At 47.8% G+C, this 26,294-nt stretch overlaps 1 protein-coding gene across 5 annotated transcripts in view; it reads left to right on the plus strand.

Annotated features, from left to right (window-relative positions):
• The window catches only part of LRRC8A (leucine rich repeat containing 8 VRAC subunit A), a 25,563-nt gene extending 4,620 nt beyond the window's left edge, over positions 1-20,943 (plus strand). For 3 of the 5 annotated variants that reach the window (XM_029612965.1, XM_029612964.1, XM_029612963.1), the window contains 2 exons: positions 5,296-7,453; positions 16,899-20,943. In XM_029612965.1, the coding sequence (XP_029468825.1) occupies positions 5,303-7,453; positions 16,899-17,174 (2,427 nt within the window). In that variant the 5' untranslated portion in view covers positions 5,296-5,302 and the 3' untranslated portion in view covers positions 17,175-20,943. Of the gene's footprint in view, positions 1-5,295; positions 7,454-8,661; positions 9,263-16,898 lie in introns of those variants that run through there. The other 2 variants (XM_029612966.1, XM_029612968.1) reach the window with 2 other exon arrangements.
• Positions 20,944-26,294: the final 5,351 nt, after the last annotated feature.

Here is a 26,294-nt window from a genome sequence, read left to right on the forward strand (position 1 = left end):
TAGTACAGACCCTAAACAAAACTTAACAAAAATACAATTAAAACAAAATTTAAAAAATAATTAAAACTGTAAAAGATTATTTTGATTCCCCACAGGGTTGATCAATCAAACTTGAACCAAACTCAAATACACTTATTTGTCAGACCTTTCAGGAGGGCTGACATCCACCGTGACAATATGCTGCCAGCAGGTGGAATTTACAGCAGCAATTGTGTAATTTAAATTTAGCCAATTGGTATGCATGTCAAGCAGAATTCAGCTCGGAGGTGGTAAGCACTTACGTAAGATAAAAGGCTGATTAAAAAATGTAATCTTAAAGTTTAGCAGCAGATGTTTAGCAGAAATTCTTTACATGGATAATCTACAGATAGAGGCCAGGATTCATCATTCTGCGAAAACAGGGGGCGGGCCTGCGAAAGCCCGCAGCCTTCGCACCACAGCGGTACAATTTTGGGGTCCGCAGTGTGTCGGCTGCTGGCTTTCCGAATAGCGCACCGTGAAAGGTGGTGCTATTCGGCGTGCTACTGCCGACGATAATGTTTGTAACATTATTGCCAGCAACAAAGACACCGCCGACTCCTCCCCTCCCTGCCCCAACTCCTCCCCTCCCCCTAATTTGCAAGATATCGCATGCAAAAAGTTCCTTTTCGCGTGCGATAAGCCTTTAGAAAATAATCCCAAGAGACAGCTCAAAATCAAATAAAATTAAATCAAAAACAAAAATTGAAGAATAAACAGATATCAAAGCTGTAACTCGATAAGTTATCAGCCCGATATGCTTATATATGTATAATCAGGACCGGAGTCTTGCTCAGTGTGGTGTACAGCAATATAAAAATCATAAACCAACATAGAATACTTAGCATATCAAAGCTTTTTGCAAATATAGTCCATCCATTAAAACCCCTACATATAGTCCATGCACAGGAGGTAAGCCTCTTTCAACAGAAAGGAGGCTGTAGATGAGATGAGAGTGAAAGGGGGTAGAGTACTTGGGAAATGTTTCTTTACAGAGAGGGAGATGGATGTGTGGAACAATCTCCCAGTGGAGGTGGTGGAGACAAAAACAGTATCTGAATTCAAGAAAGCATGGGATAAACCCAGGGATCTCTGAGGGAGTGATGGGAACTGTAAAGCTAAATTAGTTGGGCGGATGGGCAGAATAGATAGGCCATATGGTCTTTTTGTGTGATCACATTTCTATGAAGTCGTCGGATAGTTCACCTTGGGGTCTACGACAAGATGATCACCCAGCAAAATAGCTGATGGATCTCTCCCTCCAGACATATCTGGATTATCTGTTGAAGTTTATTTTACATTATATCATCTCAGAAATCAGTCGAGAAAGGAAGGATGTCACTTAACAAGTACACTCGGTCTCAGTGGGCCTACACTGTCCGAGGTAGAATCACAAACAGTTTTACAAGTAACAGCAGGCCCCATCACCAGTCCCTCAATTCTCTTTCACAAGCACAGGCAAACTAGTTAGGTCCTCCATGGCTTTTTTTTCTCTCTTCCCTCATACCTGAACCAAACAATCTATTCAGACTCGCCGGGCAATCCAGAAACGCACATCTCAAAGTTTATGTACTACATCTTTCTGTTGATCATTTAAAAAGGTGTTGCATTTGCAGCGGTACAATGCTTCTACTTATGCTGTCTAAATGTTATCTGAAAATTCTAATGAAAATGAATATTTAAAAGGTGTCACACCCTACAACAGGTACAAAATTCAACATACTATAAAATGGGATAGAATCATTAGGATATAGCAAGGATGACTGGGTGAGACTAAGAGAGGCCATAGGGGATTGCCAGTAGCTACACCAAGAAACAAGGAAAGTAACCAAAATCACTAACACAACAAAAAGGACCAAAAATGAACTCCTTGTTCCATTTATGACAAGCTGTGTAAGAGGACCCCCTTTTCCGTTGGGGTACAAGAGGCTGTGAGAGAACTAGGAAAGTAGCAGGGGCAGCTGCCTTTGCACAAAGATCTGATGAATGGTTGCAAGAAGCAAAGTAATCTGGGAGTGTGTGTGAAAGACTGTTTGTGTTTGAGAGATTGTCCAATTCTCATGTAATACCACACAGCCTGCCCAGTCTATGCATGTCCCGGGCTTTCTTGAATTCTGTTACTGTGTTTGCCTCCACCTCCCTTGGAGGCTTTTTTATGCAATCCACCATGCTTTCGATGAAGGAATATTTTCTAATGTTCGGCCCCGGTTTACTCCTTTGAGTCTCTTGTTTTAGAGCTCCCACTAGAAAATGTCTTCTGCATTAGTACCTATGTATGTGACTGTGTGTGTGTCATTGCTTGTAGGCTTCTCCTAGTTTTCGGCTGTGAATAGAGGGGTCTTTAGATCCACTCTCATGTGTAAAGTTTTACTGCTTTCTTCCTCTTCTGTTCTTGCTCTGAACAAAAGAGCTGTGGGTGCTATTTTTTTTTGTCTTAAGTCACTCAGTGTGTAGATTTTGCATTTTTTGAATAGGGCAGGACCTTCTAGTGGCAGAATTTTCTCTTCTGTGAAGGATATTGCAGTTGCTGAGGGAGAGAAACTGATGGTTCTGTTTTATGGTGACTGCTTTATAGAGGGCAGGAAGAGAATGAATCTTCAGAAGGGTGGGGCCTTCCTTGCTGGGGATGGAGCACTGCAGATGAGTGTATGCTTTGAATTATGAGTCATAAGATGTATTCTGTATATATGAGTCGCTTCTCTCAGCAGTCAGCATGTATTTCTGCAGAGGTGGAGGTCTGGGCCTTGCCTCCTCAGTGAATGAAAGTGACTCCAGACGTCATGTTCTGTACTGAGTTTGGCACTATTAGAAGGGGATGTGTGGTGTTTGTAATTTTACCAGACATCCGACCTTATCGCATCTCTTCAGCTGTGTGAGAGCAGAAACTGAAGCCTCTCAAGTGCAGGCAGCTGTGACCAGCCTAGCTCAGAACGGAACAGCTTAGGGCAGTCATCTGGCTTTGTGTAACTGTGAGCTAGCATGTCAGGTTGAGATTTCATGCATTCAAGCTTCAACCGAAGGAAGGGATGAACAGGGGAATCAAAGAAGCTCCCTGTACTTTTTAGTTAGTTGGGAATTGTTCTTCATGCTATTGAAAAGTCTGAGCAGGAAGTTGAAATGTTTCTCTGAAAGCATGGAGTGCCTTAGGGTAGCAGTGCTTCCCTGGTGCTTTGCTGCCTTGTGTGTGACCCTGCAGCATCTCCACTGTCCTCAAATCTCTTCCGCATCCAGTGAGTTCTTTGGTACCTCAATCACCTCCTCATAGTTATGCCTCAAGCACAATATTTTCTTTTCTTTTTTTTTTTTAAATCTTTTATCAGTTTTTAATCCAGGGGATTTTCTCCATTTTTATGCCCTTCATGGTGACAGTCCTTAGGCCAGGGGCCACAAACCTTGATTCTCTTTTGAATCCAGTAGGTGATACAGTTGTGTGGTTGCTAGTGCTTCTTACCCTGGGCATTGCAAGTGCCACTTCAACAGTTAAGTGTATTTTAACTCTTGAAGTTCCAGGGAAGAATCTAGAAGGCTTGCAAGACATCCTGTGCTTGGGGATTACAAGTGCCATGTGTAAGAGTCTCTTGGGCACAGATTTCTGGTGCGTTGGAGGGATGCATTTCTGCTATCACCTTAGACTTGCTCTGCCATGAAATGTCTAAGGCAGAGCTTTCCAAACTTTTCATGTTGGTGACACACTTTTTAGACAAACATAATTTCACGACACAGTAATTCAATCTACTAGCAAACCAGAGGGTAAAGGTTAAACGAACAAAATGTATTTTGACAATTTATGTATGTTTCCTTAAATATATACATAAATAAAATGTTTTATGACACAACCTATCTCATGAAAACCTTTCATTTATATTAAAAATATATAATATTCCAAGATTAATGTTATTGTTATAATTTGAGTAACAATAATAAAACAAATTGTCTGTCCCCCACACACTTATCTCTCTCCCCCCCAAGCACGTCTGCCCCCACATACTCATCTCTCTCCCCCCCAAGCACGTCTGCCCCCACATACTCATCTCTCTCCTCAAGCACACAGTTCACCACACACTCATTTCTCCCCCCCCAAGCACGTCTGGCCCCCACACACTCATCTCTCTCCCCCCCAAGCACATGTCTGGCCCCCACACACTCATCTCTCTCCCCCCAAGCACAATGTCTGTCCCCCACACACTCATCTCTCTCCCCAAGCACACAGTCCCCCACACACTCATTTTCTCCCCCCCCAAGCACATGTCTCACCCACACACTCATCTCTCTCCCCCCCCAAGCACGTCTGGCCCCCATATTCATGTACCTCTTCTTTTTGATTGTTGCCACTGTTTCATGAAAAAACAAGCACTATTTAAAAAAAAAAAAAAAAGCCCAAGCACATGTCTGTCCCCACATACTCATCTCTCTCCCCCCAAGCACATGTCCGGCCCCCATACATTTATATCTCCCCCCCCCCCCCTCAGCACGTCTGGCCCCCACACTCATGTACCTCTTCTTTTTTATTGTTGCCAGTGTTTCATGAAAAAAACAAGCACTATTTTCCAAAAAAAACAAGCCCAAGCAGATGTCTGTCCCCCACACACTCATCTTTCTCTACCCCCCAACCACATGTCTGGCCCCCACACACTCATCTCTTCCCCCCCCCCCCCCCCCCCCCCCAAGCACATGTCTGGCCCCCACACTCATGTACCCTTTCTTTTTGATTGTTGCCAGTTAAGTGCTTCACTCCCTTCTGGGTTCAAGCCTGCTGGGGTGCAAAACACCTTCCATGATCACCAAACACTGTTGCTTACAGTCAGTTCTCCGCGTGGCCAGGCCTCATCAGCAGCAGCAGCCAATGACAGGGACAGCTGGGCTCAAGTCCCACCCACAAAGCCCCAAAAAAAACACGATTGACAGCAAAAATCGCCCAATAATAAGCAACTCACGAACTGAAAAAAAAAAAAAAGTGACTCGCTGGAGGGGAGCGGCTATGTGGCCCGGGCTTGCGCGACACACCTGCACATTGCAGGCGACACACTAACGTGTCCCGACACACAGTTTGGAAAGCTCTGGTCTAAGGGGACAGCTGTTTTCTTGGATATCCTTAGAAACGAAGTTGCTGTTTGGCTTCTAACAATGATTAAAGCCCTTTTTGCATTCACCAGTTTTCTTGCCTTATAGTCTGTATTGCATGGTATTCTGTAGTACCCTGTTGTATCACTACATCATTCCTGTTTTGTTTTTGCTCTGTGGAGCTTTCTGTCTTATAATTGATGATTGTGCTTCCAGGTGAGCCATGATTCCTGTCACTGAGCTGCGCTACTTTGCCGACACTCAGCCAGCATATCGCATCCTCAAACCATGGTGGGACGTCTTCACCGACTACATCTCCATCGTCATGCTGATGATTGCAGTGTTTGGTGGCACCCTCCAAGTCACCCAGGACAAAATGATCTGTTTGCCTTGTAAATGGATCACCAAGGACACCTGCAATGACTCTTTCCACACCTGGCGGATACCAAACACAGAATCCATGTATTACAACACCAGTCTTGTCCTGGATCCTGGGCCCACTGGCATCAGATACAATCTGGACCGGCACCAATATAGCTATGTAGATGCAGTTTGCTATGAAAATCGCCTGCATTGGTTTGCCAAGTACTTTCCATACTTGGTGTTGCTGCACACACTAATATTTCTGGCTTGCAGCAATTTCTGGTTTAAATTTCCACGGACCAGCTCTAAACTGGAACACTTTGTCTCCATCTTGCTGAAGTGCTTTGATTCTCCATGGACCACCCGGGCTCTGTCAGAGACAGTAGTGGAGGAGAGTGATCCCAAGCCAACCTCCGGTAAAATGAATGGCTCTATGGACAAGAAAACTTCTACAGGCAGTGAAGATGTGGAGGCCACAGTTCCAATGCTACAGAGAACAAAGTCCCGCATTGAGCAGGGGATTGTGGATCGCTCTGACACTGGGGTCTTGGACAAAAAGGAGGGGGAGCAGGCCAAAGCTCTGTTCGAGAAGGTGAAAAAATTCCGGACACATGTGGAAGAGGGGGACATAGTTTATCGCCTCTACATGCGTCAAACCATTATCAAGGTCATTAAATTCATCCTTATTATCTGCTACACCATCTATTATGTCAATTACATCACCTTTGATGTGGACTGCAAGGTAGATATCGAGAGCCTGACAGGTTATCGTGTGTACCGCTGTGCCCACCCGCTTGCCACACTCTTCAAAATCCTGGCATCCTTCTACATCAGCCTAGTCATCTTCTATGGACTGATCTGCATGTACACCTTGTGGTGGATGCTGCGGCGCTCCCTGAAGAAATATTCCTTCGAGTCCATTCGAGAGGAGAGCAGTTACAGCGACATTCCTGATGTCAAGAATGACTTTGCCTTCATGCTGCACCTTATTGATCAGTATGATCCACTTTATTCCAAGCGCTTTGCAGTCTTCCTCTCCGAAGTTAGTGAGAACAAGCTTCGACAACTGAACCTGAACAATGAGTGGACGCTGGACAAGTTACGACAGCGTATCACCAAAAATTCGCAAGAAAAGCTGGAGCTGCACCTCTTCATGTTGAGCGGAATTCCAGACACGGTCTTTGACTTGGTGGAGCTGGAGGTCCTGAAGCTGGAGCTGATTCCAGATGTCACTATCCCTCCCAGCATTGCCCAGCTCTCAAGCATTAGGGAGCTCTGGCTGTACCACACAGCAGCCAAAATTGAATCCCCAGCACTTGCCTTTCTGCGAGAGAACCTGAAGTCCTTGCACATTAAGTTCACAGACATCAAGGAGATTCCTCTCTGGATCTACAGCCTGAAGAACCTGGAGGAGCTGCATCTGACAGGGAACCTGAGTGCAGAGAACAATCGCTTCATTGTGATTGATGGTCTGCGGGAACTGAAGCGGCTCAAAGTGCTGAGAATGAAAAGCAACCTGACTAAGCTACCGCAGGTGGTGACAGATGTGGGTGTCCATCTCCAGAAGCTATCTATTAACAATGAAGGCACCAAGCTTATGGTCCTCAATAGCCTGAAGAAGATGGTGAACCTGACAGAACTGGAGCTGATTCGCTGTGATCTGGAGCGTATTCCACACTCCATTTTTAGTCTCCACAATCTCCAGGAGATCGACCTGAAGGACAACAATCTCAAGACGATTGAGGAGATTATAAGTTTCCAGCATCTTCACCGCCTCACCTGTCTTAAACTCTGGTATAACCACATTGCCTACATTCCTATCCAGATTGGGAATCTCACCAACCTGGAGCGCCTGTACCTGAATCGCAATAAGATTGATAATTTGCCGCCCCAGCTCTTCTTCTGCCGCAAGCTGCGCCACCTGGACCTCAGCCACAATAACCTGACCAGCATCCCGCAGGACATTGGGCTACTGCAGAACCTCCAGTACTTTGCTGTGACAGCTAACCGGGTGAGGAAAGCAAGAATGAGAGGTTTAAGGATGCAGTGAGAGTGCTGTAAAAACATCCCATGCACTGTTAGGGGAAAAAGCTCTATGACGAAAAGTGTAGCCTTTGTCCAGGTAGTTTTGTATTTGACACATCCACATTTACTGTTTTAAGCTTGGAGGGGAGGGTGTAGGTCTCCTTGTATATTGGTAAAGAGAGAGAGGCAGACTACCTTGGTAATGTGAGAGACTATGGCTAGTGCTGACAAGACAAATATCTCACCATCACCCTCTCACCTTATTTTATTGTGCAGTGAACTGTTGAAAACATAGAAGTTTTAGCATTTATGAGACATTTGAATTCTAATGTCAGGACTCCTGGGTTGCATTCTTTGGGCAGATTACTTCACCTCCTCGTCTGTCTGTCTGTCTGTCTGCCTTTGTTTTAGAAATGGTGAGATTGTAAACTGCTGTTTGAGTATTTAAATGTTTGTGAGTTTCTCCTACTCCTGTTTGTTTCCAGCTCAATTAGAACCAGCCCTAGCTGAGTTAGGGCATCATGAGCCTTCATTCAAAGCTATCCAGGGTGGTTGTAGGCTATTTGAACTCCCTTTCTATCCAGCTTAGCTATTGCCATGACAGTTCTTAGAGGCCACAAACCTCCACATACTCCCACAACATGGAGTGCATGCACAGAGTCAGACTACTGGGTGGTGATGGTGTTTTATGGCTGAGGATGGGCTTGGGAATTTAACTCTAATCGCCCATGTCACAGTGAGCAGCACTGTCACGTAGCCAGTAGGGCAGCCCAGAGCTGGGGGAAGGGTATAATCTTGCTCTGGATCTGGCCACTATAAGATGAAACATATTGAAAAGTTAATGTTAGAAGTATGTCAGAAAGGTGCCTTTCTCTTCAGTCCAAGTGACAGTCCACACAGGAGTTTGACAGTAAATGTTGTCAGGCAATTGTGTCATTTTGCTTGGATTTGAACCAAAATTTAAATTCCCCAACTCTTACTCCTGATCCCCCATATTGAATTTCAGCCAAATCTGTCCACCAGTTTCTGATTTCTACCATGAGCACGGACAGATGGATAGACGCACAGTTGATAGCAGTGGATTGTAGTCAAGGCCTTCAAGGGATTCAGTGAATCCCCAACCCTAATCAATTTCTTTTTCCTGTTTTTTCTTTCTTTCTTTCTTTTTTTTTTTTTGGTGCTTTTTTTTTTCAGTTGTAACTACTTCTGAGGGCAGAGTTTGGGGACAACATTCTGCTCCCCAAACATAAGAAGAGAGAGACAAAGGCCCCACAGACTGCCGTGGACCATGTCCCGTGGCAGCTGAAGAGAGAGATAGGCCCCGCATACCTCCAAGGACCCTTTCCTACAGTGTCCAAAGAGAGACAAAGGCCCCGCAGACACAACCCTGCAGCAGCTGAAGAGAGAGACAAAGTTTCAGCAGGCTGCTACAAACACCAGCCCATGGTAGCGGAAGAGAGAGATAAAGGCCCTGCAGGCTGCTGCAGACCTCACTCTGTGGTGCCAAAGAGAAAGTCAAAGGCTCGGCAGGTTGCCACAAACACCATCCCGTGGTGGCTGAAGAGAGACAGAGGCCCGGAAGACCACCTCTGATAACATTCCACTGTGGCTGAAGAGGGAAACAAAAGCCCAGCAGGCTGCTATGGAACCCATCCTACAGCGGCTGAAGAAGAGACCCAACAGGCCTTGAAGAAAAAGGCCAGAAGAGAGGAGGAGGACCCATATGGAGTCTGTGTGTGTGTGTGCGTGAGAGAGAGCAGCTGTGTGTGTGTGTGTGTGTGTGTGTGTGCGCGTGAGAGAGAGCAGCTGTGTGTGTGTGTGTGTGTGTGTGCGCGTGAGAGAGAGCAGCTGTGTGTGTGTGTGTGTGTGCGCGCGTGAGAGAGAGCAGCTGTGTGTGTGTGTGTGTGCGCACGTGAGAGAGAGCAGCTGTGTGTGTGTGTGCGCACGTGAGAGAGAGCAGCTGTGTGTGTGTGTGTGCGCGTGAGAGAGAGCAGCTGTGTGTGCGTGAGAGAGAGAGCAGCTGTGTGTGTGTGCGTGAGAGAGAGAGAGCAGCTGTGTGTGTGTGTGTGTGTGTGTGAGAGAGAGAGCAGCTCTGTGTGTGTGTGTGTGTGAGAGAGAGAGAGAGCAGCTCTGTGTGTGTGTGTGTGAAAGAGAGAGGAGGAGATGTATGAGAATGCGTGTGTGAGAGAGAAGGGATATGTAAGAGAGAGAGAGAGGACAAAGTTCTTTTGTAGCCTCCCTTCACCAATCCATGAAGTGGGAGATTTTTTTAAATCCTTACTAGCTTCATTATTGGATGTTATTCAATGTCTGCTGTTTTGAAATATTTTATTGGTGTTTTGGGAAATTTATAAACATTTTTATGAGGTTTTAATTATTGGATGTTCTATTCATTAGCTGTTTGAGGTTTTACTATTAGGATTGATGTTTTATTTTCTTGATTTTGTTTGCGGGTCTCCTTATTTTATCTTTGGTAAGGGTCTGTCTGTCTTCTGGATTTGTGACTAAGGTAAAGTTTTGTTAATATATAGTTTCTGTGTAGGGGTCTAAGGCAGTCTGGCTTGTTCTATTTTTAGTAAGAGGTGCATTAGTTTTCTAGGGCCAGTGCTGCTCTTTCCTTGGGTAGGGTTGTTGCTGTTTGAATCCTGGGAGCTGGTGTTTTGATACAGAAGATGTATCTCTTGGAGTAAACTGTATTCTTGGTGGCTGTGATAGCTTTTATTGGACTGTGTAAGCATTATTCAAAAATACTTTCCCTGTATGTACCTGGATCAGTCCAGACACCTGGGTTTTGCCTCCCCTCCAGCAGATGGAGACAGAGAAGTTTTTCAAAACCCCTGGCATATATACCAAGGTGCCACCTACAGTCCCCCAGTCTTACTCTGTCACCAGCAGATGGCAGAGGTGCAAAACCCACAGCCTCTTCTGATTTAAAAAAAACAAAACAAAGTTAGGAATAGTTAGCTAATTAGGGACTTCTGTTCCTTTATTTGTTTTATTAAAAAAAAAAGAAGGCCTGTCAGTCTCCCAGGGGGTTGGCAGATCCTGAGGGGACCATCCTCCCTGGTCGAGGGCCCTGACTTGATGGAGTAGCAGTACTGGGGTGATACCGGGGAGCCCGGCTCACTCACCCCAGCAGAAGCAGGCGCAGGACCTGTCCAGAACCAAGGACAGCGTGGGGGCAGGTTTGCGCTTTAAAAAAAAAAAAAATATTTTTTTTCACTTGTTAATTTTTGCCGCGCCGACTCTCCGGTACACCCCCCCCCCCTCCTGAACTGCGTTGCTGTCTTTTCCTTGTTTTTTTTTTTTACGTTTTTAGCGGTGAGTTGGGCCCTTCGTTTTTTTCCCAGACTCTATCATGCCCCGAGGCTCGTCTTTCCGCGCATGCGGCTCCTCGCGCGACAGCCTCTGTGCTCCCTGCTCACAGGGCAGTGAAGGTCCCTCTGTTCCTCCGCGGGAAGGCCAGATTCGCGCTCCGCCGTCAACCACGCTGTCCTGGACGGGTCAGTCCGAGTCAGCTGCGCTGTTCCCGATCAGTGCGGGAACAGTGGCCATTTTAGGATCGCTGCAGGCAGTGGTGCGGAATGTGGGGGGGGGAGGAGATTTTACCCCCGGCACTGTCTCCACAGCGTCAGCCTTCGGGAGAGGGCACCCCTACGGCTCCAGATGCTCTTTTAAATGAGGATAGCCCTGAGGGGGCTACAGATTCTTCATCTGACTCCTCCTTTTCATCAGAATTTGTGCTTCTGATGCACAAGGCTTTTAAAGCCAAAAAGACTGGGAAAAGGCAGGCTGCGGAGCAGCTTTTGTGCCCACCGTCCCACAAGAGGTCCCAGCGGCGCTCCGGATCCAAAGGGGGAGGCAGAGCCACCTAAGGGTAAAAGGCCTTTGCGTACAGGACTCGTCAAGACGGACACTGACTCTTCTTCGCTAGGGACTCCAGATACTCATTCCCAGCCCACGGGGGGGACAGACGGAGACCCTGACTCCCAGCCCAAGTTAATCCAGGGTGGTCCAGTACTGGAAGGAGGTGATCCGAAGGTGGTTCTTCTCTTTAAGAAAGAGGAATTGAACCCACTTATCCCTGTCATTCTGGGGGAGTTAGGTTTGGAAGCCCCGCCGGTGGAGTCGCGATTGGGGTCAATGGATCCGGTATTACTGGGTCTCAGGAGCCCCAGAGTGTCTTTCCCTTTTCATTTCTCGGCCACGGGCCTTCTCTTTAGGGAATGGGACACTCCTGATTTGGGGTTGAAAGTCAGTAAGGCAATGGATAAGCTATATCCTCTGCCGGAGGAAGCTTTGGATCTGCTGAGAGTTCCGAAGGTGGATGCAGCGGTGTCTGTGGTTACCAAGAAGTCCACTATACAGGTTACGGGAGCGACCGCCCTCAAGGACTTGCAGGACAGAAAGTTGGAGTTGCAGCTCAAGAAGGTGTTTTGAGGTGTCCGCGCTAGGGGTCTGCGCAGCAATGTACAGTAATTTTGCACTGCGTGTGGGTCTTCGCTGGGCCCAGCAATTCCAAGCCAGGTCTGACCTCTCTGAGGGGGAGGCTAGCCAGGCGAACCAGCTGGAAGCGGTCATTGCATATAGTGCGGATGCTCTCCATGACCTCCTACGCACATCGGCCAGATCCATGGTGTCGGCGGTGTCCGCACGTCAGCTACTCTGGCTATGGCTTTGGGCTACAGATACTTCGTCCAAGTCCCACCTTGGTTCCCTTACTTTTAAAGGCAGGTTGTTGTTCAGGAAGGAATTGGAGGATATGATCCAATCTCTGGGTGAGAACAAGGTTCATAAACTACCGGAGGATAGGCCCCGGTCCAGGGGATCATTTATAGCTCGGTCTTGATTCCGAGGTAATCGGAGACCTTGACCGGCGCGGCCCTCAGGCTCCTCCTTTCGTCCCAGTTCCACCAGACAACAGTCGTGGAATCAGTCCTTTCGAGGCAGGCGTTTCGGCAAGCCTGGCAATCCCCCGTCGGCAGCGGGGACTAAGGCCTCGCAATGAGATACTGCCGGTCTATCCCTCTGTACCCATCATCCACCATGTTCCAAACGTGGGAGCCAGACTGTCGCTCTACTTCGAGGAATGGACCAAATTAACGTCGGACCAGTGGGTCCTCACCGTGATAAGTCAAGGTTATGCTTTAGATTTTATACTGCGTCCTCAGGACCAGTTCCTGATCTCTCCCTGCGGGTACAGAGAAAAATGGATCGGTACAAGGAACACTCCAGCGTCTGCTGGCCCTGGGGGCTATAACACCGGTTCCATCTGCAGCTCTACGCAAGGGACGCTACTCCATTTATTTCATTGTCCCGAAAAAGGAAGGAACGTTCCACCCAATCTTAGATCTCAAAAGTCAACCGATGTCTTCGGGTACCGCGTTTCCGGATGGAGACTCTTCGGTCCGTCGTCGCCTCAGTACGACAAGGCGAATTCCTGGAGTCTCTAGATCTCACGGAGGTGTAGCTCCACATTGGCATTCGGTCGTCTCATCAGAGATTTCTAAGATTCTGCATACTGGGAAAACATTTTCAGTTTCGGGCTCTGCCCTCTGGTCTTGCCACCGCTCCAAGGACATTCACGAAGGTGATGGTGGTGGTGGCAGCGCAACTCCGGAGGGAAGGCTTGCTGGTGCACCCTTACTAGACGATTGACTGATTCAGGCGAAGTCCGAGGCTCTGTGTCACACAGCCATCCGCAGGGTGCTTCAGTTCTTGAGATCCCTCGGTTGAGTAGTCAACCTTGCCAAGAGTCATCTAGTCCCCTCGCAGTCTCTGGAGTTCCTGGGAGCTCTGTTCGACACGGCACAGGGGAGAGTATTCCTCACCACGGAGCGGATAGTCAAGCTTCAGGGTCAGGTGAGGGACCTGATGTCCATGCAAATGCCCAAGGTGAAGGATTACTTGAGAGACTTGGGGTCCATGACATCCACCATGGAATTGGTGCCCTGGGCCTTCGCTCATATGCGTCTGTTACAATCAGCATTGTTGTCCCGCTGGAACCCGGTGTCGGAACAGTTCCATCTCCCCCTGCCGCTTATGGACTCCGTGAGACACAGTCTCGACTGGTCTCCGAACATCTGGAGCATGGAGTTCCCCTGGTAATGCCCGACTGGACGGTCGTCACCACAGATGCCAGTCTCTCCGGCTGGGGAGCGGTTTGTCTGGGGAAGTCGGTTCAGGGGCAGTGGTCCCGAGAGCAATCTCAGTAGTCAATCAACCGTTTGGAAACCAGGGCCGTAGCTCTGGCCTTGGAGGCCTTCCTCCCGCTCCTTCGGGGGAAGTCTGTCTGGGTCTTGTCAGACAATGCAATCACAGTGGCCTATATCAATCGCCAAGGAGGAACCAGGAGTCGTCCAGTGACGACGGAGGTTCGTCTCTTAATGGACTGGGCAGAACTACATCTCGTCAGCATTGCGGCTTCTCACATTGCCGGGGTGGACAACGTGCAGGCGGACTTCCTCAGTCGCCACCATCTCGATCCCGGAGAATGGGAGTTGGCCGACGAAGCTTTTCAGCTCATCTGCGACCGGTGGGGCACGCCGTGTATGAATCTGATGGCCACGTTTCAGAATGCCAAGGCTCCGCGGTTCTACAGTCGCGCAGAGAGACGGGGGCCGAGGGGGGTCGATGCCCTGGTACTTCCCTGGCTGACGAACATATTACTTGTACGTGTTTCCTCCTTGGCCGCTGATCGGCAAGTTGCTTAGAAGAATAGAGCTCCATCCGGCAGAGGTGATTCTGGTAGCTCCTGAATGGCTGAGGTGTCCCTGGTTTGCGGATCTGCTCAATCTATCCACCACGGCTCCCCTGCGGTTTTGGGAGTCTGCGGCTCTTCTTCATCAAGGGCCCGTCTGTTTGAAAGAGGCAGCTCGCTTTTGTCTCGCAGCTTGGCTTTTGAAAGGCAACGCTTGAAAAGTAAAGGTTACTCTGACGCAGTGGTCATCACGCTGCTGCGGTCGAGAAAACCATCTACTTCCCTGGCTTATGTTAGGGTCTGGAAAGTTTTCGAAGCTTGGTGTTCGGATCGCGAGGTGGATCCTACTAGGGCGTCTGTCTCTGACATCCTGGCTTTCCTGCAAGCCGGTCTTTCATATAGTTCCCTCCGTGTACAGGTTGTGGCGCTTGGTTGTCTCCGAGGTAAGGTCCAGGGGGTTGTGTTGTCCTTACACCTGGATGTGGCACGTTTCCTACGGGAGGGCTAAGCACTTATGCCCTCGCTTCGCCATCTGTGTCCTTCCTGGAACCTCAATTTGGTACTTTCGTCCTTGTGTGCGCCACCTTTTGAGCCTATAAAGCGGTCAACGCTAAAGGATCTTACGTTGAAAGTGGTATTTTTGGTGGCGATTTCTTCGGCATGTTGGGTGTCTGAATTGCAGGCGTTGTCATGCCGGGAACCCTTCTTGAGGATTTTGGATTCAGGGGTGTCCTTATGAATGGTTCCCTCCTTTCTCCCAAAGGTGATATCTTCCTTTCACTTGAATCAATCAATTGAACTTCCTTCCTTCTCCGATGTGGATTAATCGGATCCAATGGCCAAGGATTTACGGAAGCTGGATGTCCGCAGGGCTCTGCTCCTGTATCTGGGGGTTACGAATCCTTTTCAGGTTTCAGACCGTCTTTGTTTTGTGGAATGGTCCACGTAAAGGCAGGATGGCCTCCAAGACTACCATAGCTCGTTGGTTGAAGGAGGCCATCGGTTCCGCGTATTTACTGCCTGGTAAGACGGTACCGGTGGGACTTCGCGCTCATTCTACATGTTCACAGGCTGCTTCTTGGGCGGAATGTCACCAGGTTTCGCCCCAGGAGATTTGCAGGGTGGCTACTTGGAAATCTTTGCATACTTTTGCAAGGCATTACAGATTGGATGTGCAAGCTTCGTAGGCTGGGGGATTTGGAGAAGGGGTGCTCCGTGTGGGCCTCTCCGGCTACCACCCTCTGTGTGTTGGCTCTGGTACATCTCAGGTGTCTGGACTGAACTGGGTACATACAGGGAAAGGAAAATTAGTTTCTTACCTGATAATTTTCGTTCCTGCAGTACCATGGATCAGTCCAGAGCCCCGCTCTATAGCTGTGTGCACTTAAGTAACGGAGAGTCCGCTCGTATAAAGCTTGTTTTTTGTGTATGGTTATTTACCATGCATTCTCGCCTGTTCTATTGGTTCTGCCAATTCTGATCTCAGTTGGGGTTTTCAATGAACCTTAAGTTAGTTAGCTGTTGAATTGGGTTTTATTCCATTCTGCTTTGATATTACATAAGACTGAGGGACTGTGGGTGGCACCTTGGTATATATGCCAGGGTTGTTTTGAAAAACTTCTCTGTCTCCATCTGCTGGAGGGGAGGCAAAACCCAGGTGTCTGGACTGATCCGTGGTACTACAGGAACGAAAATTATCAGGTAAGAAACTAATTTTCCTATATGTGAGCCATTGAGACAATATAGGACCTGTCTTTAGATGTGAATGTCTTGGATCTGACATCTGAAAAAGGGGCCTACATAGTTTTAAAAGCTTTTGTACAATATTTTTAGGTAGCCTGGCTTATTCTGTTTTCGTAATAGGAGGTGTATTGGTGTTTAGGTGTTGGTGTTGCCTTTTCATAGGAAGGTTGGTTACTGTTTGAGTGCTGGCAGTTAGTGCTATTTTGGTATGGGAGGTTTACCTTATTATAATCATTTATTCATGGCTTTGAGGGTCATGCCCACACCCAATACTTGTTACAATAGGCCTAATGCCATATGGATTCCAAGTGTGTCTTGTGGAGAAGGTGTTGGGGGGGGGCAAGTCTGCTGGAAACCTGAGAGGGGAGAGAGAGTGAGACTGAATCGTTTGCTATAAATGTCACCGCACGCCACTGGTTGACAGTAGGTGCTCCCACTCCAGCAAAATGCACTTAAAAGGAATTTTGGAAATATTTGCTCAGAACCTCATGGATTGGTTTAGCCATGAGACTGCTTCCTGTCTCTGTCTGCAGCGCAGCAAGAACTCTGCTTCTCCTGAGAAGCAATGCTGTTCCTTTTTTCCTTGTAGGGGGTAATAGTCACAAGTCCATCTACCCCAGGAAGCAGTTGTTCAGTGCAGAGTCCTTGCTGCAGACAAAGGGAAAGACTAGACTAGAGCTCGCCAGACCTGTCCTGGAGACCCCACAGCCTTTCAGGCTTTCAGGGTATTCACAATGAATAAGCAGGAACTAGAAGTACTGAGGTGACTTGCAAGCCAAGTCTTCCTAAGCAGCTTGGGGGATTCTAAGTCCTGCAGTCTGTCCCACAAACACAGTTGTTTCCTACCCCATGCATGTAAATATCCTCCTCCTCCTCCCTCACACACCTCAGTCCCCTCTTCCTTTGCTTGTCCCTCTTCCCCATTTCCATTTAGTAAAGATGGAAACTGAACTTGTGTTCCTAACTTGTGTCCTCTTCCTCCTATCAGATTGAGACTCTGCCATCTGAGCTATTTCAGTGCAAGAAACTGCGAACCCTAAACCTGGGAAACAATGTGTTGCAGTCATTGCCCTCCCGTGTGGGTGAACTCACCAACCTGACCCAGATAGAACTGCGTGGGAATCGACTAGAGTGCTTACCAGTGGAGCTGGGTGACTGCCACCTACTGAAGCGCAGTGGGTTAGTGGTAGAAGAAGACCTCTTTAACACCCTACCACTGGAGGTGAAGGAGAAGCTGTGGAGAGCAGACAAAGAACAGTTGTGAGGGCACCAACTGGGCCCATGGAGCAAGTGTGAAAGAAGGATTGCTGCGCAGAGGATGGGAGGACTGATGATCACCCAACCCATACCCGAGAAGCTTCTGCAGATCCTTTATTGCCTGTCTGCAATCTTGAGCTGGGGAGCTCAGGTCATTCCTGCAGTGCAGGAAAGCTACACACAGTCATGAAATTGAGTCTGGCAGTGGGAGAGGAAGAGCAGATAATGCAAACTGTTAGCCTTTCTTTCCCGTTGTGATACTCTATGAAGACTGTGTTGCTGCTTCTGTTGCATGGAGAATGCAGGGTGGTTCTCATGCAGGGTGAAGGGGTGGGAATTAATCTTTTAATTCTTGGGTGCTGCACTCCATGTTCTGCTCAAATGCTGGGATAAATGTTGTGAGATACCAATGCAGGAGAGAATACAGATCACTATAGGAATAGGAGACACTCTTAGCTGAGTGACTGAATGCTGCTTGCACTCTTCTGGCTGGACTATCGGCAATAAGATTGGATACAGTTTCACAGCTAATACGGGGGAATTGGATTCAGTATAACATGTGAACTGTCCTCTTGTCACAGACAAGCAATGCCTAGTAACTTTTATGTTTGTTTACTTTTTTAAAATGGAATCGTCCTCTCTTCCTGCTGCTGGTGTGGTTGTCGCATGGAGGGTAGTAGCTGAGCTCATAACCGGTGACTGCACTCCTGCCTGAACTTGCCTTTCGGATTTTAGGGTTTATCTTTAAGGAATTCAGACCTCCTACTTTCCAGGGTTGTGCTGTTTGTTGATTTTAAAGGCTGGTTACTATTGACCCTTCCTTTTGTCCCCAGTCAGAGGAGGATCATTACGCTACTTTACGAGTAGCATTTGACCATACCTGCACAACCCGCAGTAACTTGCTGGGTCAGTGATAGCAGGTTGCATGAGCCATGGAATGGCTGTTCTGCCTTTGTTCAGCTCTGATGTCAGTCACTGCCATTGGGCCCTGCTGGTGTTAAGATCAAATTGTATTAAAGCTGAAAGTCTGAGAGGATGTTTGCAGTTCTGAGCGGTTTCATTGTGGCCAGTCACCCAGCTCCTGTGGCTTTTCACCACCATTCCCATGGCATGTCTGCTGATGCTGCAAGGCTTTTCTCTCTAACAGGAGTGAAGTGAAGTCTTTACATTTTATTTTTTGTCCTCCCCATTGAGCAGTGCCCCTGCCGAGAGTAGGTGGACCAAGTTGAGACCAATCATCAACTGCACTGGTACAGGAGAATAGAAGGGGTTCTCACCAACCGATGGCCATACCTGTAGGAAATATATAGTGGAAAGAAATGGTTAATTTGTGCCCTTTCCTCCAAGCAACTATTTTTTACCAAGTAGGAGTGTCTTTTCTTTCCCTAGTCAGTTCTGCTCAAACAGGTCTGATCCTCCTTCAGTTTCTACCTCACCAAGAATAATTAGCAGCACTGTATTGAGTATCTCAATGCAATAGAATTCTGAATTGAGGATCAATTGCCCTTTTACCAAAGTCTGTCTAGCCTGTCCCACCCCCTATCTTTTGCACCTCCCCCCACTTCAGCTGTTAGTGCTAACAGCCAAGTCGTTCTGCTCTGGCAGCGCTCACTGCTCCATGGTGCTGCCTGACGCCTACAGCCTTCCCAGTCTAAATTCAAGAGCTGCTGCCGTCCATGGTATGTCCCACCTTAGCACTATGCCTCATGTCCTCATTCTCATTTGCACTCTGGCTGGTGGTTTTATTTTTTCCTTTTCCCATGTATCATTATTTAGGAATGACTGACTTTGTTTTTTTTTTTTTGTCCATCCTGACAGATGCCTGAAAAAGTGATTGAAAGTATAATTTTGCATCCTTCAGTATCAAAAGAAGTGACTGAAATAATGAACCCAACCCTGTCTATCTGCCATGGCTTGCATGTGCATCTTATTTTGATATTCTAAAATACATATTTGCTAGCCTCAGATATGTCAGAGTAAATCTTGTGGATGGAAGCTAAGATGTTTTCAGTCACCATTGTGTATTATCAGATTGAAAATGTATGCTGATTTTGCATTGATTATTGTGATGGCATTCAGGATACTCTCCCCACAAGTCTGAGCTGTGTCTTCATTCCTAGGGCCCAGGAATATTGGAGAGACTCTTGGAGTAGAACAGGGAAGGATGCTTGATGCTGAAATATTGTGGTGTGTGTCTTTTTTTTTGTTTTTGTATTGTTTTATTGGTTTTAAATCCAATTTTAGACTAGTTTCAAACCAGGAGTTACATTTCATTGCATTCTTCCCTGCATCATTTGTACATTCCTATTGCCCTTATAGTTAACATTTCGTTTACTCAAACTCTGGCCTTAACGAATAGAATTTTGTTCTCTTTGGGTGAGGCTAGCCATGTTCTGAACAAAATGTATCCACTGGGATTGAATGATGTGGGGGCAGGGGCTCTGTTCTAATGAATTTCATTAACAATATAGCCGGTGATGGTAGAAAAGACCAATTAGCTAATCCAGTCTGCCCAGCTATTCCTATCTCCATTGCCAAAGATATATCCCAGCTTGCCAGCTCTAGCATTTTTGTTTCCCTCACTGGTTCTACCATCCTTGGTAGATGAATGTACAAGTTATCATACTTAATCCAACAACATAGGTGCCCCTCTGCCCCCCCCCCCCTTACCACCAAGCTTTGTAATTATTTAAAATGGCTACCAAAATTAATGAGGCTGTTGCCTGAACAGCTGACCTCCTAAGTTCCTAACCTGCTGGCACCAAATGGATTGTTTTTCTGAGGGGTTGTAGGCTGCTGCTACCAACGCTGGTATGCTATGGCCTGCAGTTTTAGGATTTTATCATCATCCTGTTCAAGATAAAGTGAGAGAATATAAGTTGTGTGCCCACTCACTGACTGGTGGTGTTCTTGTGCTCTAGAGGTTGCTGATGGGTAGTTGGCATGGTAGAAGATGGTTCATTGTAGAGTGTCAGAGAGTGAAGCCATTGGTTAAGATAGATTCAATGCCAAAGCATTTTCCTAGATTTTCCCCATTTGACCTCCTGGAGTTTTTACCAGTTTAGAAAGAAGTCTTGTTGACCTTGACTTGCATTAACCTTTTATGTATTGTGTGCAGTTTGCATGGTGGAGTGCTGTTTTCTTAGGTCTGCCCTCCAGGTAACATGATGTATGTGAAACAAGCCAGCTGCCTGACCCTGACTGACTTACCTGTAAGCCACCCATTACTTTTTGGATACAACCCTCCTGGTAGCTACTTGGAAAAGGATGCCTGATCCAGCATGTTTCTCACACACACACACACACACACACACACACACACACACACAAAGGACTAGGACTGGACATAGAAATGAGCCCTCCACTCATTAGAAGCTGTATGGAAGAGAACTGGCTGCTGCAGCCCATACATGTACCCCAAGTTTGGAAACTGGATGTATAACACTGAATAAAATGTGGACATTATTCTATTTTATTCCTTTTACTCTAGCTGTTTGGCAAGTAAGAAGACAATCCTGGGGCAGAGAATATGAACTCTAAATGGGAATCAATACAGATACCTTCATATCTCTAATAAGTGATGTTTCAAGTGGAGACTAGTGCAGTGGGCACTCCCTCTAGAATTTATCTGCTGCTGATTCTTACTGGATGTTGGGACCTCTCTGAAATGATCATGCTAGCTTCAAAAGTTTTGTAATATGCCAGAAGCAGATTAATTATAGAAGAGATGTTTACCTTACAGGTATCTGCCCTAATAAAGGTTAGTATTGTTTGAACCTGTGCTTATGGGTGTGGTTGAAGCAATTAAATGTTTCATTGTTGAGAGCAGGACAGGGCTTTATTGGCTGAATCTGGGGTATGCTGAGAACATTGCTCAAGTCTTTCTTGGGGTAATACTCAAACTTCCTGCATTGCTGCAAAATCTATAGGTGCTTTTTAGCATGGTCTTTGTACCATGCTAAAAACTAAGGGGGGGGGGGGGGGAGGGTAACAAACTATCTTTGTAGACATTTGTACCTGCTTTTGCTGCAGGTAGATTTGAAAATGCAATCCAGGTGTATTATTTTCCTCCCCCCCCCCCCCCCCCCCCGGGAACGCTTAGGGGTAGAATTTTAAAGGCGCGCGCGTATGTGCCGGCAGCACGTGCGAGGGGGTGTAGACTAGCAAATTTTGCATGGCGATGAGAATGGGCCTCTCCCAGTTCCCTCCCAATCCGCTCCAATTAAGGAGAGGACTGGAAGGGAACTTCCCTACTCCCCTGCCCATACTCCCTCTCTCTTCCCCTGTCCTTCCCACCCCCTAAACCCTATACCCTACTTTTTTTTTTTTGTTGCTCACTACTCCGTTGGAGCAGTAGCAGCTTGCGTGCGCCGTCAGTCCCTTCTCCTGTACAGCTGCAAATGGCTGTTGTACCGGCTGCCTCCAGCCCTGCCCCTCCCCGCCCCTTTCCTTTGGCCCAGCATTTCTGTGTGTAATGGGAGTTATGCGTGTGGCCAGGCCCCTTCTAAAATGTGCGCAAGGCCCAACCACACACGTAACCACCAGATTTTACATGCATGGGGGATTAAAAATCAGGCCATTAATGCCCAGTATTGTGGAATCATGTTCATGCTTTTGGCCAGGTTAAAGGTGGACAGTTATCAGACAGCCCTGTTCGCCGGGTAAATATCTTTTGAAAATGCCCTTTATAAGGTTTACTTCAGCTCCGACCATCAACCTGGTGGGGAGGAGAAACTGTCTACAGGTTATGAGAAAGATGGTAGAAAGGAGTTATCTTCCTACAGTTCAGATAAAGAGACCACAAGCGGGCAGCAGATGGTCGGAGAAGAAAAGAATAGCTGTGAGAACAGGAGCTATGTGCTGGGGGGAAGGGTCAGAGAGTAAAGTAAAAAGGAACAAACACACAAAACAAGAAAAGAGCTAAAGTAAGCAGTAAAATGAGAAGAGCTTTTTTTTTTTTTTTTTTTTTTTTTTTTTTAAACAGAGAAAGGAAAAGGTACTACTCTGCATGTGACATAGACCAGGGAGAAATATATGCAGGGGGTTGGAAAAAGTGGATATGCTGAAGTAATACTTTCCACAGGAAGAGCTAAACTACAACAGGTCATTTTTTCTGGCTAAATTCAATGGTGGAGACCTTACTTTGAGGGGGATAATCTTTATTAATAACTTTTTGTTCCTTTAATTTTTGTAAAAGGGATTTTTTGCATTGCTTTGTTTCTTAGGCATTTTTTCTACTTAGTTTTAGAAAGGAAGAGTAGAAGGAAGGAGCACCCTTCCCCTCCCATCCACTCCTACCTTAACATCTAACTTTATAGACTAACCCACTAGTTAGGGGAGTGGACATTGGTTGGCAGAGTATCACAAGGAAGTAATTTAGATACATTTAAATTACTGTGGAGTCAAGTAAAGTTTCAGGAGGAGATTAATTAGTAATACCATAGTAGATATTTCAGGTAATTAATTTTTAGGATAAGAGAAAAATACTGGTTGGTACCAGAAAAAGGAGTGAGAGCAAGTGCAACATCATTCTATGTTTTCTGCAAATAGAACAAATTAAGCACATTTCTTATGAGCTGATTGGTAGCATCATATTCCTTGTACATACCCAGATCAGTCCAGACGCCTGAGTTTTGACTCCCACCACCTCTTAACCCAGTGTGCCACCTGCATCTCTTCAGTATTTCTCTGTCTCCAACAGATGGTGGTGGTGCAAAACCTGCAGTTCTGTACCTAGCCAAAAAAAAAAAAAAAAAGCTTGAGGGTTTCTTCTTTCAGGCTAGAGCATATAGGGGTAGATTTTCAAAGGGGTACGTGCGTACCCCCCGAAAACCTACCCCAAACCCCCCCTGCGCGCGCCGAGCCTATTTTGCATAGGCTCGGTGGCACGCGCAAGCCACAGGACGTGCGTAAGTCCCGGGGCTTGTATGGAGAGGCGTGTTGGGGGTGTGGAGGTCGTGATGCGGCGCGGGCGTGGCGCGGGTGATGCGGTGTTTCGGGGGCGTGGCGCGGGTGACGCAGCGTTTCGGGGGCGGCGCTGTGGGCGTGGTTTCAGCCCGGGGGCGTTCCGGGGGCATGGCCACGCCCTCTGGTTCAGCCCCTGGGTCGGGTGATGGCGCGCCAGCAGCCCGCTGGCGCGCACAGATTTACATCTGCCTCCGGCAGGCGTAAATCCAGTGATAAAGGTAGGGGGGGTTTAGATAGGGCCGGGGGGGGGGGGAAGGTGAGGGGAGGGCGAAAGAAAGTTCCCTCTGAGGCCGCTCCGATTTCGGAGCGGCCTCGGCGGGAACGGAGGCAGGCTGCGCGGCTCGGCGCGCGCAGGCTGCCCAAAATTGGTAGCCTTGCGTGCGCTGATCCCGGATTTTAATGGATATGCACGACTACGCGCGTATCTATTGAAATCCCGCGTACTCTTGTTCGCGCATCGTGCGCGAACAAAAGTACGCGTTTGCGCTAAATTATAAAATCTACCCCATAGTGTCTTCCTGGAGGTTGTCAGGTCTTGGGGGGACCATTCCTTCTGGTTGTAGGCTTCAACGAGCAGCGGTTGGGGACTCCAAATTTGCTCTGGCTGGTGTGCTCCCCTCCCAGCAAAGTGTCCTGGAGAGCCTCTGCCATTCTGCCCGCAGGGAAGTATTTTCAGTGTCTTTTACTGTTACTTTAAAGTTGTTTAAAAAAAAAAAAGACAGTGGACAGATCAGGGAGCCTTCATACTTCAGCTCCGAGCCGACTTTGCTCTCTGCGCTCCCGGGTGGCAGAGGGAAGACATTGAAAGGTATTTTTAGCTGGGGATCGCTCTTAGGCACAGCTTGCATGGTCCGTGTCCCTGCAGCATGCCGCATTCTAGTTGCTGTCCCTCTTGCGGAGAGATCTTTTCGCGGCTCTCACAGGCAGGCACTTGCACCCACTGCCTCCTTGGTGGGGAGGGCTCTTCTCGGGGGACCACATCAGCACTCGCTCAGCTGTGCAAATCGCGGCCTTTGCATTCTATTTCTTCTGGCGAGGCCGACCTATTCCTATTAAGTGTGGGAGCGGCAGTCATTTTGAATTCCTTGAGGGGATCTATCGCCGGCAGCTAAGAGCCCCGGGGGGGGGGAAGAAGATGTGGATCCCTTGGAGGAGGATGAGTCACAGTTCCTTTCCTTCTCCCCAGAGTTTGTTGTTGATGCACCAGGCCTTTTTAGCATGGGGGGGGGGAGGGGGGCCTAAGCGTTTGAGCCCATCTGGAGGGGCCTCCCACAAAAGGCAAAAAAAATCAGAGCCATTGGGGCCCAATTTAGTCCATACGGTCCGGAGCCTGAAAGCCCATGGCTCAATGGGGCCCCTTTCTTTGGGGGACCCGGATCTGGGTCTCCCCCCTCATGATTCCTCGGATGACCTTTTGCCCAAGGCAAGACAGGAACCTGAAGGGCCAGATCCTGGGGCACTGCCTTCTATGGAGGGTGACGATCCCAGAGTAATTTCGTTTGTTTCAGAGGGAGGAACTTGGCCCCCTCATACCACATGTCCTCTTGGAGCTGGTAATCTAGGTCCTGCGGGAGAAGTCAGTTTAGGATTCAGTAGATCAGGTTATGGCTGGTTTGAGAGGTCCAACCACTACGTTCCCGTTTCACTGGATGGTGAAGCAGCTGGTAGTCTGAGAGTGGAACACGCCAGAGACGGGCTTAAAGGTCAGTAGGGCTATGGATAAGGTATATCTTTTGCCCAAAGATATGTTGGAGCTGCCCCAGATGCCTCCGTGTCTGCGGTCACGAAGAGGACCATGATCCCAGTCACCTGTGTGGCAACCTTGAAGGACTTGCAAGACAGAAAGCTAGACGTTCATCTCGAGCAGATTTTTTAAGTGTCTACCCTGGGCATCCGGGCTGCTGTATGCAGTAGTTTCATGCTCCGTGCTAGCTTGAGATGGGTGCAGCAGTTGCAGAGTGCTAAGGACCTGTCACCCGGGCAATTGGAGCAAGCAGAGCGCTTGGAAGCAGTGGTCGCTTACAGGGCGGATGCTTTGTATGAACTTATCTGCAACTCTTCCAGGACCATGGTTTCTGCGGTTTCGGCCAGGAGACTTATGGTTACGCAACTCGTTGGTGGATGTCTCTTCAAATGCGCAGCTGGGAGCCCTCCGCTTTAAGGGCAAATTTCTTTTTGGAAAACACTTGGAGCAGCTGATCAAGCAGTTGAGAGGAAAACAAGGTGCATAAGTTGCCGGAAGACAGGTCTAAAGGCGTTTCAACCGGTCTATTCTCAATTTCAGATCCAAAGATGCTTCAGTCAGAGCAGAGCTTCGAGTGCAGGCCAAAAGCAGATTTCAGGAAGGTCTCAGTCCCTAGTCCCAGTCCTTTCGTAACAGCAGGACCAGTCAGGATAGATCAGGCCAAGGGCCAAAGTCCTCACAATGAAGAATGGCTGGCCCACTCCTCAACGCCCATCATCAGGAGTCGGCTGACCTTCTTTTACGAGGAGTAGATTAAAATCACTTCGGACCAGTGGGTTTTCAGCATGATAGAACATGGCTACACTTTAGAATTTGGTCGTCCTTTAAGAAATCTATTCATGGTCTCCCCCTGCACATCTATGACAAAGCTATTGTTCGCCAGACCATTCGGAGGCTAAGGATGTTGGGGGCCATTGTCCCCATCCCTCTGGAGGAGAGGGGGATGGGACATTATTCCATTTATTTCATTGTCCCAAAAAAAGGGGGGACTTTTTGGCCCATCCTGGACCTACAGAAGGTGAACATGGCACAAAGGGTTCTCCACTTCCGGACGGAAACACTGAGGTCAGTCATAGCAGCGGAGAATTCCTCTGCTGCGCACCGCTCACCTAACCAAAGCATATCTGCATATCAGCGTACGTCGGGATCACCAGAGATATCTTAGGTTCACGATCCTTGGAGGGCATTTCCAGTTTTGTGCTCTACCCTTTGGCTTAGCCACAGCTCCGAGGACCTTCACCAAAGTTATGGTGGTGGCAGCGGCAATGCTCCAAAAACAGGGGATACTGGTTCACCCTTACCTGGACGACTGGCTCATCCGGGTGAAGTCACAGGACCTTTGTTGTCAAGCCGTAGACTTGGTAGTGAGTTGCTTGAGATCCTTGGGCTGGGTGGTCAATCTCGTCAAGAGCCACC

This window comes from Rhinatrema bivittatum, chromosome 8 (assembly GCF_901001135.1).
Source record: "Rhinatrema bivittatum chromosome 8, aRhiBiv1.1, whole genome shotgun sequence".
In the NCBI taxonomy this organism is placed as follows: Eukaryota; Metazoa; Chordata; class Amphibia; order Gymnophiona; family Rhinatrematidae; genus Rhinatrema; species Rhinatrema bivittatum.